Raw genomic sequence first — 13,981 nt, forward strand, 5'->3', positions numbered from 1 at the left:
GCGCCAGTAATACCACTTGTTCCCCCCAACTCACCAATTTCCCGGCGGCGTCTCATTGTTGCTGGAGCCGAGTTTTCTCTGTGTAATATTCTCATCTTCTTCCCGCCACTTCTCCGTAACGGAGAGGTGGGCGTGGCCTAGCTTAACGGGGAGTGGCGGGAGCGTCTCCCATTGGTCGGCGCTCAGGCCGTACTGGCAGGCGCCGCTCTCATTGGTCCATTTTGCTGCGCTTCTTGGAGAGTATGGGCCAGGGTGTCGGTGATTGGCGGAGAGCGAGGCGCTGGACGAGGTAAGCAGCGATCACCGTCCTGATTGTGGTAATATGCACCAACAACGACCACCTAATCGCCTACCATTGGTCCAAAAGACTCCGTCATAATCGGACGGGAAAATCGCGAGTTTTTGAGGTCGTGGCCGCATCAATCAGCAGTCGCTGAAGCAGCAGGAGGAGAAGGCAGAGAAGTGGGGGGCCACACTTCTCCGCCATTACCGCCGGTCCACTTGCCCTCCGTCAAGTGACCACCGCCAACGCCCGCTAAAAAATACGCTGACGAGGTTATAACGCGCCTTGGGCAAGTCTGGAGACTGCCGGATAGTGACTTGCCGGCTGCCGGAAGTCGTGTGTGGTGCTTTAGATTCACGGTCTCCAGCCCGTCCTGCGGTAGTCATCGGCGAACTGTATGTACTCTTGTTAGTGCTCACCCCCTTCCCCGTCCCTCCTTCCCCAGCCTTTGCCAAAGACCCCCTTTACCCCTTCAAGAACGGCTACCCCTTTTTCCTTAAACTCTTAGAATCACCGCAAACCGCAACATTACCAACGCTGGACAAGGTCCATCACTCCCGGCAAACCTCCTCTTCGTTGTCTCTCGTCATACAAGGTCAGCAAGACGAGTCTCCTTCGGCGTGAGTCGCTGCCACCGTCAGTGTCACCACCTTCAGGATGGAGTTACTTGGCAACAAGAGGGATTCGAACCTCCTGGATACGGCGTCCACCTCCAGAGGAACCACCTCGTTCCTAATAGACGACATACTCTTCCACAGACCCAAGGTGAGTCAGACACGATTGTTTCAACCCCTGCTGCGCGACGCTTCGGTTCGTCCTAATGGTTCTCCAGGAAGGGCCGAAACTTCCTTCCGGTTTTCAGTTCCGGTTTACGCACTTTTGAATTTAAGTTGTTAAGTGACGGTAGCTTTGTTCTTTGTTTTTTTCTTGTTTTTTTGCTTCGGTTTTCCAGTGTTGCTTTCTTCCTCTCTTTCTTGTTCTTCTCTTCTTGCTGTTCTTCTCTTCTTTTCTCCCTCTGCTTCTTGTGTTTCTCCTCGTCTTCTATTCATTCATTTCCATTCTTATATTCAGATCTTTCTTACTAATTCTTCATCCTACTTTTACTTCTCTCTCTCTCTCTCTCTCTCTCTCTCTCTCTCTCTCTCTCTCTCTCTCTCTCTCTCTCTCTCTCTCTCTCTCTCTCTCACTCACTCACTCACTCACTCACTCACTCTCTCTCTCTCTCTCTCTCTCTCTCTCTCTCTCTCTCTCTCTCTCTCTCTCTCTCTCTCTCTCTCTCTCTCTCTCTCTCTCTCTCACTCTCTCTCTTTTTCTGTCTGACACTCACTGATGCTTATCTCCCTGGCAAGGTGGTGACCCCAGGAAAGGTTACCCCAGAAAAGGTGGTGACCCCAGAAAAAGTCGTGACTCCAAGAAAGGTCGTGAGCCCAGGAAAGGTCGTGACCACAAGAAAGGTCGTGACCCCAGAAAAAGTCGTGACCCCAGGAAAAGTCGTGACACCTGGAAAAGTCGTGACCCCAGGGAAGGTCGTGACCCAGGGAAGGTCGTGACCCCCAGGGAAGGTCGTGATCCCAGGGAATGTCGTGACCCCAAGGAAGGTCGTGACCCCAGTGAATGTCGTGACCCCAGTGAATGTCGTGACCCCAGGGAATGTCGTGTCCCCAGGGAATGTCGTAACCCCAGGGAAGGTCACACTTAGCTCTCTAACGTCTCTGTTTTTCTGTGTATTCAACACCTGCTGTACGTGTAATTAACACCTGCTGTCTGTATAATTAACAACTGCTGTCTGTATAATTAAAACCTGTTGTCTGTGTACTTAACATCTGCTGTTTGTGTAATTAATACCTGCTGTTTGTGTAATTAACACCTGCTGTTTGTATAATTAACACCTGCTGTCTGTGTAACACCTGCTGTTTGTGCAGTTATCATCTGCTGTTTGTGTAATTAACAGCTGCTGTCTGTGTAATTAACACCTGCTGTCTGCTTATTTAACACACACTGTCAGCGTATTTAAAGCACGCTGTCAGCGTATTTAACACACGCTGTCACCGCATCTGATACACGCTGTCAACGTATTTAACACACACAGCCTAGCGCAAGAGTCAAAGAAAAACATGTTAATATTTTAGCTATCAGATGACTGTACGTCACAAGTAACACCGATACTGGAGTACGTAGCACCAGTATGGAGCCCTCTAGTATGTAGCACCAGTATGGAGCCCTCTAGTATGTAGCACCAGTATGGAGCCCTCTAGTATGTAGCACCAGTATGGAGCCCTCTAGTATGTAGCACCAGTATGGGGCCCTCTAGTATGTAGCACCAGTATGGAGCCCTCTAGTATGTAGCACCAGTATGGAGCCCTCTAGTATGTAGCACCAGTATGGAGCCCTCTAGTATGTAGCACCAGTATGGAGCCCTCTAGTATGTAGCACCAGTATGGAGCCCTCTAGTATGTAGCACCAGTATGGAGCCCTCTAGTATGTAGCACCAGTATGGAGCCCTCTAGCATGTAGCACCTGTATGGAGCCCTCTAGTATGTAGCACCAGTATGGAGCCCTCTAGTATGTAGCACCAGTATGGAGCCCTCTAGTATGTAGCACCAGTATGGAGCCCTCTAGTATGTAGCACCAGTATGGAGCCCTCTAGTATGTAGCACCAGTATGGAGCCCTCTAGTATGTAGCACCAGTATGGAGCCCTCTAGTATGTAGCACCAGTATGGAGCCCTCTAGTATGTAGCACCAGTATGGAGCCCTCTAGTATGTAGCACCAGTATGGTACCCTCCAGTATGTAGCACCAGTATGGAGCCCTCTAGTATGTAGCACCAGCATGGAGCCCTCTAGTATGTAGCACCAGTATGGAGCCCTCTAGTATGTAGCACCAGTATGGTACCCTCCAGTATGTAGCACCAGTATGGAGCCCTCTAGTATATAGCACCAGTATGGAGCCCTCTAGTATGTAGCACCAGTATGGAGCCCTCTAGTATGTAGCACCAGTATGGTACCCTCCAGTATGTAGCACCAGTATGGAGCCCTCTAGTATGTAGCACCAGTATGGAGCCCTCCAGTATGTAGCACCAGTATGGAGCCGTCCAGTATGTAGCACCAGTATGGAGCCCTCCAGTATGTAGCACCAGTATAGAGCCCTCCAGTATGTAGCACCAGTATGGAGCCCTCCAGTACGTAGCACCAGTATGGAGCCCTCCAGTATGTAGCACCAGTATGGTACCCTCCAGTACGTAGCACCAGTATGGAGCCCTCCAGTACGTAGCACCAGTATGGAGCCCTCCAGTACGTAGCGCCAGTATGGTACCCTCCAGTATGTAGCACCAGTATGGTACCCTCCAGTATGTAGCACCAGTATGGTACCCTCCAGTATGTAGCACCAGTATGGTACCCTCCAGTACGTAGCACCAGTATGGTACCCTCCAGTATGTAGCACCAGTATAGTACCCTCCAGTATGTAGCACCACTATGGTACCCTCCAGTATGTAGCACCAGTATGGTACCCTCCAGTACGTAGCACCAGTATGGTACCCTCCAGTATGTAGCACCACTATGGTACCCTTCAGTATGTAGCATCAGTATGGTACCCTCCAGTATGTAGCACCAGTATGGTACCCTCTAGTACGTAGCACCAGCATGGTACCCTCCAGTATGTAGCACAAATATGGTACCCTCCAGTATGTAGCACCAGTATGGTACCCTCCAGTATGTAGCACAAATATGGTACCCTCCAGTATGTAGCACCAGTATGGTACCCTCCAGTACGTAGCGCCAGTATGGTACCCTCCAGTATGTAGCACCAGTATGGTACCCTCCAGTATGTAGCACCAGTATGGTACCCTCCAGTATGTAGCACCAGTATGGTACCCTCCAGTACGTAGCACCAGTATGGTACCCTCCAGTATGTAGCACCAGTATAGTACCCTCCAGTATGTAGCACCACTATGGTACCCTCCAGTATGTAGCACCAGTATGGTACCCTCCAGTACGTAGCACCAGTATGGTACCCTCCAGTATGTAGCACCACTATGGTACCCTTCAGTATGTAGCACCAGTATGGTACCCTCCAGTATGTAGCACCAGTATGGTACCCTCTAGTACGCAGCACCAGCATGGTACCCTCCAGTATGTAGCACCACTATGGTACCCTCCAGTATGTAGCACCAGTATGGTACCCTCCAGTATGTAGCACCAGTATGGTACCCTTCAGTACGTAGCACCAGTATGGTACCCTCCAGTATGTAGCACCAGTATGGTACCCTTCAGTACGTAGCACCAGTATGGTACCCTCCAGTATGTAGCACCAGTATGGTACCCTCCAGTATGTAGCACCACTATGGTACCCTCCAGTACGTAGCACCAGTATGGTACCCTCCAGTATGTAGCACCAGTATGGTACCCTCCAGTATGTAGCACCAGTATGGTACCCTCCAGTACGTAGCACCAGTATGGTACCCTCCAGTACGTAGCACCAGTATGGTACCCTCCAGTACGTAGCAAAGCAGTGAAGTGCAGGTTACCAGCAATGCTCACGGTATCAAATACACTGACAAATAACAAAACTGGGAAGCGGTTGCCAGTAAAGAGACAAATATCTAAATAACGAAGGTTAAAAGAGAAATTTTGAAAGTAGTAAATCGCTTCTCTGTTCTCCAGGACGAATATACTTCAGTGGTCAGTGGGGATAAAGGTACCACTAACTCCTCTGCTAATAAAGGTTGGAATATCCATGGGGTCGATAACCCACAGGTAAAATATATGGACAATGCTTTCTGTAGCAGAGACAGGAAGGTGAGACAGAGATGGTGCTTTCCCGGAGATGTTGATGTTGCTGGTGACACAGTAAACAGGTTGGAGAATGTCATGTCAGGTAATGGGAGTGATTTACAGCCACCAAACCTTGACAGGGAACGAAGTTAACTTCTACTATACAAAATTATTAAGGCATCTAGATACAAAATTATTAAGGCATCTAGATACGAAAATGTGTTAATGGCGGATTTTAAATTTTGTATAATCTGATTTTAGCAGTTTTACAGGAAATCTTAAGTTTCATAACTTTCTCTCAAACAAAATGACCCTAAATGGATAAACAATATATTACATCTCACAGGTCAAATGAAAGGCATTTACAGACGAATCAAGAAGGAAAAACACTTAAAAATCAATACATTTAAAAGGGAAACAAGAAAAGGAATAAGAAAAGGAAAAAGATATTAAGTTAAAGTCAAAGGGGATTCGAAAATTAATCCAAATGTTTCAGGTATGTAGAAGTAAGATTAGGGATATTATTGGCCCACTTAAAATGAAATGTGTAGTATCTTCAACACTTATTTCCTCTCAATTCTTACGCAGCAAGATATCAGAGAAATTCCAGAAACCCAAAATTATGTAAATCAGACCGAAAATAAGTTATTCGAGATCAAAGTCACTTGTAACACGGTTCTCAGATAACTAGATGAATCAAAAACATACAGATTCCCGGGCGGGGATTTATATGGCTAGTATAACATATCACTACAAACTGGCATAGTTCCTGATAGAAGGAAAATGGCAAAAGTGATATCTATTTACAAAGCAGGAGACAGGTCTCTAGCTTCGAACTATAGACCAATTAGCCTAATCTATGATGGAGGGGAAAAAATACTGGAATCGATAATTACCGAGGCTATTCAAAGTGATCCTTCAAAGACATAAATTGATCGATCTCAGCAAGGTTGTACAAAGCGACCTTCCTGACTTACGAATTTACTAACTTTGTTCACCGAGGTAAATATTAGCGGAGGAAGATGATGGTAATGAATATGATATTGTTTATATTGACTCCGGTAAGACTTACTGAAGATGTCACACTGAGGAGAGTGGATGCTGCCTTCCACTCCCACACTGAGGGGGGTGGATGCTGCCTTCCACTCCCACACTGAAGGGAGTGGATGCTGCCTTCCACTCCTACACTGAGGGGAGTGGATGCTGCCTTCCACTCCCACACTGAGGGGGGTGGATGCTGCCTTCCACTCCCACACTGAGGGGAGTGGATGCTGCCTTCCACTCCCACACTGAGGGGAGTGGATGCTGCCTTCCACTCCTACACTGAGGGGAGTGGGTGCTGCCTTCCACTCCCACACTGAGGGAGTGGATGCTGCCTTCCACTCCCACACTGAGGGGAGTGGATGCTGCCTTCCACTCCCACACTGAGGGGAGTGGATGCTGCCTTCCACTCCTACACTGAGGGGAGTGGGTGCTGCCTTCCACTCCCACACTGAGGGGAGTGGATACTGCCTTCCACTCCCACACTGAGGGGAGTGGATACTGCCTTCCACTCCCACACTGAGGGGAGTGGATGCTGCCTTCCACTCCCACACTGAGGGGAGTGGATACTGCCTTCCACTCCCACACTGAGGGGAGTGGATACTGCCTTCCACTCCCACACTGAGGGGAGTGGATGCTGCCTTCCACTCCCACACTGAGGGGAGTGGATGCTGCCTTCCACTCCCACACTGAGGGGAGTGGATACTGCCTTCCACTCCCACACTGAGGGGAGTGGATGCTGCCTTCCACTCCCACACTGAGGGGAGTGGGTGCTGCCTTCCACTCCCACACTGAGGGGAGTGGGTGCTGCCTTCCACTCCCACACTGAGGGGAGTGGATGCTGCCTTCCACTCCCACACTGAGGGGAGTGGGTGCTGCCTTCCACTCCCACACTGAGGGGAGTGGGTGCTGCCTTCCACTCCCACACTGAGGGGAGTGGATGCTGCCTTCCACTCCCACACTGAGGGGAGTGGATGCTGCCTTCCACTCCCACACTGAGGGGAGTGGATACTGCCTTCCACTCCCACACTGAGGGGAGTGGATGCTGCCTTCCACTCCCACACTGAGGGGAGTGGATACTGCCTTCCACTCCCACACTGAGGGGAGTGGATGCTGCCTTCCACTCCCACACTGAGGGGGGTGGATGCTGCCTTCCACTCCCACACTGAGGGGAGTGGATGCTGCCTTCCACTCCCACACTGAGGGGAGTGGATGCTGCCTTCCACTCCTACACTGAGGGGAGTGGGTGCTGCCTTCCACTCCCACACTGAGGGAGTGGATGCTGCCTTCCACTCCCACACTGAGGGGAGTGGATGCTGCCTTCCACTCCCACACTGAGGGGAGTGGATGCTGCCTTCCACTCCTACACTGAGGGGAGTGGGTGCTGCCTTCCACTCCCACACTGAGGGGAGTGGATACTGCCTTCCACTCCCACACTGAGGGGAGTGGATACTGCCTTCCACTCCCACACTGAGGGGAGTGGATGCTGCCTTCCACTCCCACACTGAGGGGAGTGGATACTGCCTTCCACTCCCACACTGAGGGGAGTGGATACTGCCTTCCACTCCCACACTGAGGGGAGTGGATGCTGCCTTCCACTCCCACACTGAGGGGAGTGGATGCTGCCTTCCACTCCCACACTGAGGGGAGTGGATACTGCCTTCCACTCCCACACTGAGGGGAGTGGATGCTGCCTTCCACTCCCACACTGAGGGGAGTGGGTGCTGCCTTCCACTCCCACACTGAGGGGAGTGGGTGCTGCCTTCCACTCCCACACTGAGGGGAGTGGATGCTGCCTTCCACTCCCACACTGAGGGGAGTGGGTGCTGCCTTCCACTCCCACACTGAGGGGAGTGGGTGCTGCCTTCCACTCCCACACTGAGGGGAGTGGATGCTGCCTTCCACTCCCACACTGAGGAGAGTGGATGCTGCCTTCCACTCCCACACTGAGGGGAGTGGATGCTGCCTTCCACTCCCACACTGAGGGGAGTGGATGCTGCCTTCCACTTCCACACTGAGGGGAGTGGGTGCTGCCTTCCACTCCCACACTGAGGGGAGTGGATACTGCCTTCCACTCCCACACTGAGGGGAGTGGATACTGCCTTCCACTCCCACACTGAGGGGAGTGGATGCTGCCTTCCACTCCCACACTGAGGGGAGTGGATACTGCCTTCCACTCCCACACTGAGGGGAGTGGATACTGCCTTCCACTCCCACACTGAGGGGAGTGGATGCTGCCTTCCACTCCCACACTGAGGGGAGTGGATGCTGCCTTCCACTCCCACACTGAGGGGAGTGGATACTGCCTTCCACTCCCACACTGAGGGGAGTGGATGCTGCCTTCCACTCCCACACTGAGGGGAGTGGGTGCTGCCTTCCACTCCCACACTGAGGGGAGTGGGTGCTGCCTTCCACTCCCACACTGAGGGGAGTGGATGCTGCCTTCCACTCCCACACTGAGGGGAGTGGGTGCTGCCTTCCACTCCCACACTGAGGGGAGTGGGTGCTGCCTTCCACTCCCACACTGAGGGGAGTGGATGCTGCCTTCCACTCCCACACTGAGGAGAGTGGATGCTGCCTTCCACTCCCACACTGAGGGGAGTGGATGCTGCCTTCCACTCCCACACTGAGGGGAGTGGATGCTGCCTTCCACGTCCACACTGAGGAGAGTGGATGCTGCCTTCCACTCCCACACTGAGGGGAGTGGATGCTGCCTTCCACTCCCACACTGAGGGGAGTGGGTGCTGCCTTCCACTCCCACACTGAGGGGAGTGGGTGCTGCCTTCCACTCCCACACTGAGGGGAGTGGGTGCTGCCTTCCACTCCCACACTGAGGGGAGTGGATGCTGCCTTCCACTCCCACACTGAGGGGAGTGGATGCTGCCTTCCACTCCCACACTGAGGGGAGTGGGTGCTGCCTTCCACTCCCACACTGAGGGGAGTGGGTGCTGCCTTCCACTCCCACACTGAGGGGAGTGGGTGCTGCCTTCCACTCCCACACTGAGGGGAGTGGATGCTGCCTTCCACTCCCACACTGAGGGGGGTGGATGCTGCCTTCCTTCTCCTCCCAGACGCTGTATGAACCCTACGGGCTTAGAGCCTGAAAATAATAATAATAATAAATAATAATAATAACACCTACAAAAATAATGGCAGTAACAACAGTAATAATAATAATAATAATAATAATAATAATAATAATAATAATAATAATAATAATGACAATAACAACAGTAATAATAATAATAATAATAAGAATAAGAATAATAATAATGATAATAATAATAATAATAATAGTGGTAATAATAATAATTATAATAATAATAATAATAATAATAATAATAATAATAATAATAATAATAATAATAATAATGACAATAACAACAGTAATAATAATAATAATAATAATAATAATAATAATAATAATAATAATAGTGGTAATAATAATAATAATAATAATAATAATAATAATAATGACAATAACAACAGTAATAACAAAAATAATAATAATAATGACAATTATTATTATTATACTACATAGAAAGCGCTAAACCCTGAGGGGTTCCTGGAGCGCCTGGAGTATGGGAGAGCGATCAGGTTCCAACAAGAAGAAAATTTTCTCCAGTTCCTGGGATCAAGCTCCCACACTAAGTTCAATCTCTGCCGCCTGCGGCTGCCGCTAGCGGCGGCGGCAACGGTTGCGGCAGCGGCAGCGGCACACGCCTGCGGTCACTCACCTGTTTAATTAATTTCAGCGGGGATTTACCTGTGCGTTTTATACGCGTTAAACGTGCATATTTAACATGCGTATTTAACAATCGTAATTAACGTGCGTATTTAACATGCGTATGTAATATGTGCATTTAACATGCGTATGTAATATGCGTATTTAACATGCGTATGTAATATGTGTATTTAACATGCGTATTTAACATGCGTTTTTAACATGCGTATGTAATATGCGTATTTAACATGCGTATTTAACAAGCGTATTTAGCATGCGTATTTAACATGCGTTTTTAACATGCGTATGTAATATGCGTATTTAACATGCGTATGTAATATGTGTATTTAACATGCGTATTTAACATGCGTTTTTAACATGCGTATGTAATATGCGTATTTAACATGCGTATTTAACAAGCATATTTAACATGCGTATGTAACGATCGCAATTAATGTGCATATTTAACATGTGTGCTTAACGTGTATTTAACGTGCGTATTTAGCGTGCGTGTTTAACATGCGTATTTAACGTACGTACGTGAAATACGCATGTTAAACGTGCGTATTTAACGTGCGTGTTTAACATGTATATTTAACATGAGTGTTAAACAAGGGTATTTATCGTCCGCATTTAACATGTATGTCTAAGGTAAGCATTTATCTTGCCTATTTAACACGTGTATTTATCTTGCGTATTTAACATGCGTATTTATCGTGCGTATTAACTTACGTATTTAACATGCGTATTTATCGTGCGTATTAACTTACGTATTTAACATGCGTATTTATCGTACGCATTAACTTACGTATTTAACATGCGTATTGAGACTAAATTTTTAACTCTGATTTTAACTTGCTTTTACGTAGTGTTTTTTAACGTAGAAGTAGATTATTGTAGTAGATTATTGTAGTAGATTATTGTAGTAGATTATTGTAGTAGATTATTGTAGTAGATTATTGTAGTAGATTATTGTAGTAGATTATTGTAGTAGATTATTGTAGTAGATTATTGTAGTAGATTATTGTAGTAGATTATTGTAGTAGATTATTGTAGTAGATTATTGTGTAGAAGTAGACTATTGTAGTAGATTATTGTAGTAGATTATTGTAGTAGATTATTGTGTAGAAGTAGACTATTGTAGTAGATTATTGTAGTAGATTATTGTAGTAGATTATTGTGTAGAAGTAGACTATTGTAGTAGATTATTGTAGTAGATTATTGTTGTAGATTATTGTAGTAGATTATTGTAGTAGATTATTGTGTAGAAGTAGACTATTGTAGTAGATTATTGTGTAGAAGTAGACTATTGTAGTAGATTATTATGTAGAAGTAGACTATTGTAGTAGATTATTGTGTAGAAGTAGACTATTGTAGTAGATTATTGTAGTAGATTATTGTTGTAGATTATTGTAGTAGATTGTTGTAGTAGATTATTGTAAATTATTGTAGTAGATTATTGTAGTAGATTATTGTAGTAGATTGTTGTAGTAGATTGTTGTAGTAGATTATTGTAGTAGATTATTGTAGTAGATTATTGTAGTAGATTATTGTAGTAGATTATTGTAGTAGATTATTGTAGTAGATTATTGTGTAGAAGTAGACTATTGTAGTAGATTATTGTGTAGAAGTAGACTATTGTAGTAGATTATTGTAGTAGATTGTTGTAGTAGATTATTGTAGTAGATTATTGTAGTAGACTATTGTAGTAGATTATTGTAGTAGATTATTGTAGTAGATTATTGTAGTAGATTATTGTAGTAGATTATTGTAGTAAATTATTGTGTAGAAGTAGACTATTGTAGTAGATTATTGTAGTAGATTATTGTAGTAGATTATTGTAGTAGATTATTGTAGTAGATTATTGTGTAGAAGTAGACTATTGTAGTAGATTATTGTAGTAGATTATTGTAGTAGATTATTGTAGTAGATTATTGTAGTAGATTATTGTAGTAGATTATTGTAGTAGATTATTGTGTAGAAGTAGACTATTGTAGTAGATTATTGTAGTAGATTATTGTAGTAGAGTATTGTAGTAGATTATTGTAGTAGATTATTGTAGTAGATTATTGTGTAGAAGTAGACTATTGTAGTAGATTATTGTAGTAGATTATTGTAGTAGATTATTGTAGTAGATTATTGTGTAGAAGTAGACTATTGTAGTAGATTATTGTAGTAGATTATTGTAGTAGATTATTGTAGTAGATTATTGTGTAGAAGTAGACTATTGTAGTAGATTATTGTAGTAGATTATTGTAGTAGATTATTGTGTAGAAGTAGACTATTGTAGTAGATTATTGTGTAGAAGTAGACTATTGTAGTAGATTATTGTAGTAGATTATTGTTGTAGATTATTGTAGTAGATTATTGTAGTAGATTATTGTGTAGAAGTAGACTATTGTAGTAGATTATTGTGTAGAAGTAGACTATTGTAGTAGATTATTGTGTAGAAGTAGACTATTGTAGTAGATTATTGTGTAGAAGTAGACTATTGTAGTAGATTATTGTAGTAGATTATTGTTGTAGATTATTGTAGTAGATTGTTGTAGTAGATTATTGTAGTAAATTATTGTAGTAGATTATTGTAGTAGATTATTGTAGTAGATTGTTGTAGTAGATTGTTGTAGTAGATTGTTGTAGTAGATTATTGTAGTAGATTATTGTAGTAGATTATTGTGTAGAAGTAGACTATTGTAGTAGATTATTGTGTAGAAGTAGACTATTGTAGTAGATTATTGTAGTAGATTGTTGTAGTAGATTATTGTAGTAGATTATTGTAGTAGATTATTGTAGTAGATTATTGTAGTAGATTGTTGTAGTAGATTATTGTAGTAGATTGTTGTAGTAGATTATTGTAGTAGATTGTTGTAGTAGATTATTGTAGTAGATTATTGTAGTAGATTATTGTAGTAGATTATTGTAGTAGATTATTGTGTAGAAGTAGACTATTGTAGTAGATTATTGTAGTAGATTGTTGTAGTAGATTATTGTAGTAGATTGTTGTAGTAGATTATTGTAGTAGATTATTGTAGTAGATTATTGTGTAGAAGTAGACTATTGTAGTAGATTATTGTAGTAGATTATTGTAGTAGATTATTGTAGTAGATTATTGTAGTAGATTATTGTAGTAGATTGTTGTAGTAGATTGTTGTAGTAGATTATTGTAGTAGATTATTGTAGTAGATTATTGTAGTAGATTATTGTAGTAGATTATTGTAGTAGATTGTTGTAGTAGATTGTTGTAGTAGATTATTGTAGTAGATTGTTGTAGTAGATTGTTGTAGTACATTGTTGTAGTAGATTATTGTAGTAGATTATTGTAGTAGATTATTGTAGTAGATTATTGTAGTAGATTGTTGTAGTAGATTATTGTAGTAGATTGTTGTAGTAGATTGTTGTAGTAGATTATTGTAGTAGATTGTTGTAGTACATTGTTGTAGTAGATTATTGTAGTAGATTATTGTAGTAGATTATTGTAGTAGATTATTGTAGTAGACTATTGTAGTAGATTATTGTAGTAGATTATTGTAGTAGACTATTGTAGTAGATTATTGTAGTAGATTATTGTGAAGAAGTAGACTATTGTAGTAGATTATTGTGTAGAAGTAGATTATTGTAGTAGATTATTGTAGTAGATTGTTGTAGTAGATTATTGTAGTAGATTATTGTAGTAGATTGTTGTAGTAGATTATTGTAGTAGATTATTGTAGTAGATTATTGTTTACCTGGAGTTTACCTGGAGAGAGTTCCGGGGGTCAACGCCCCCGCGGCCCGGTCTGTGACCAGGCCTCCTTAGGTCAGTGTCCCAGGATGCGACCCACACCAGTCGACTAACACCCAGGTACCCATTTTACTGATGGGGAACATAGACAACAGGTGGAAAGAAACACGTCCAATGTTTCTACTCTGGCTGGGAATCGAACCCAGGCCCTCACCGTGTGAAGCGAGAGCGTTAACCACCAGGCCACCAGAGTAGTTGTAGTAGATTATTGTAGAATTATTGGGTCTTTAATAAGTCGGACATAATTTGGTCAGCGATAATTATGGCGAAAAATAGTTTGGTCGGAATTATTTCGGCCAAAATTAATTTGTACAGATTTTTTTTTTCTTACACAGAATTTAAGTGAAGAGAATTATTATTATTATTATTATTATTATTAT

General features: G+C 44.0%; 1 protein-coding gene across 1 annotated transcript in view; it reads left to right on the top strand.

Moving 5' to 3' along the window:
• The first annotated feature begins 324 nt into the window (after positions 1 to 324).
• Positions 325 to 13,981, top strand: part of LOC128694249 (brain-specific homeobox protein homolog) — an 82,907-nt gene continuing 69,250 nt past the window's right edge. Inside the window, exon 1 of the mRNA XM_053784274.2 lies at positions 325 to 1,048. Coding sequence (XP_053640249.1) covers positions 941 to 1,048 — 108 coding nt within the window. The 5' untranslated portion in view covers positions 325 to 940. The remainder of the gene's footprint in view (positions 1,049 to 13,981) is intronic.

Source organism: Cherax quadricarinatus, chromosome 43, assembly GCF_038502225.1.
Source record: "Cherax quadricarinatus isolate ZL_2023a chromosome 43, ASM3850222v1, whole genome shotgun sequence".
Lineage (NCBI taxonomy): Eukaryota > Metazoa > Arthropoda > Malacostraca > Decapoda > Parastacidae > Cherax > Cherax quadricarinatus.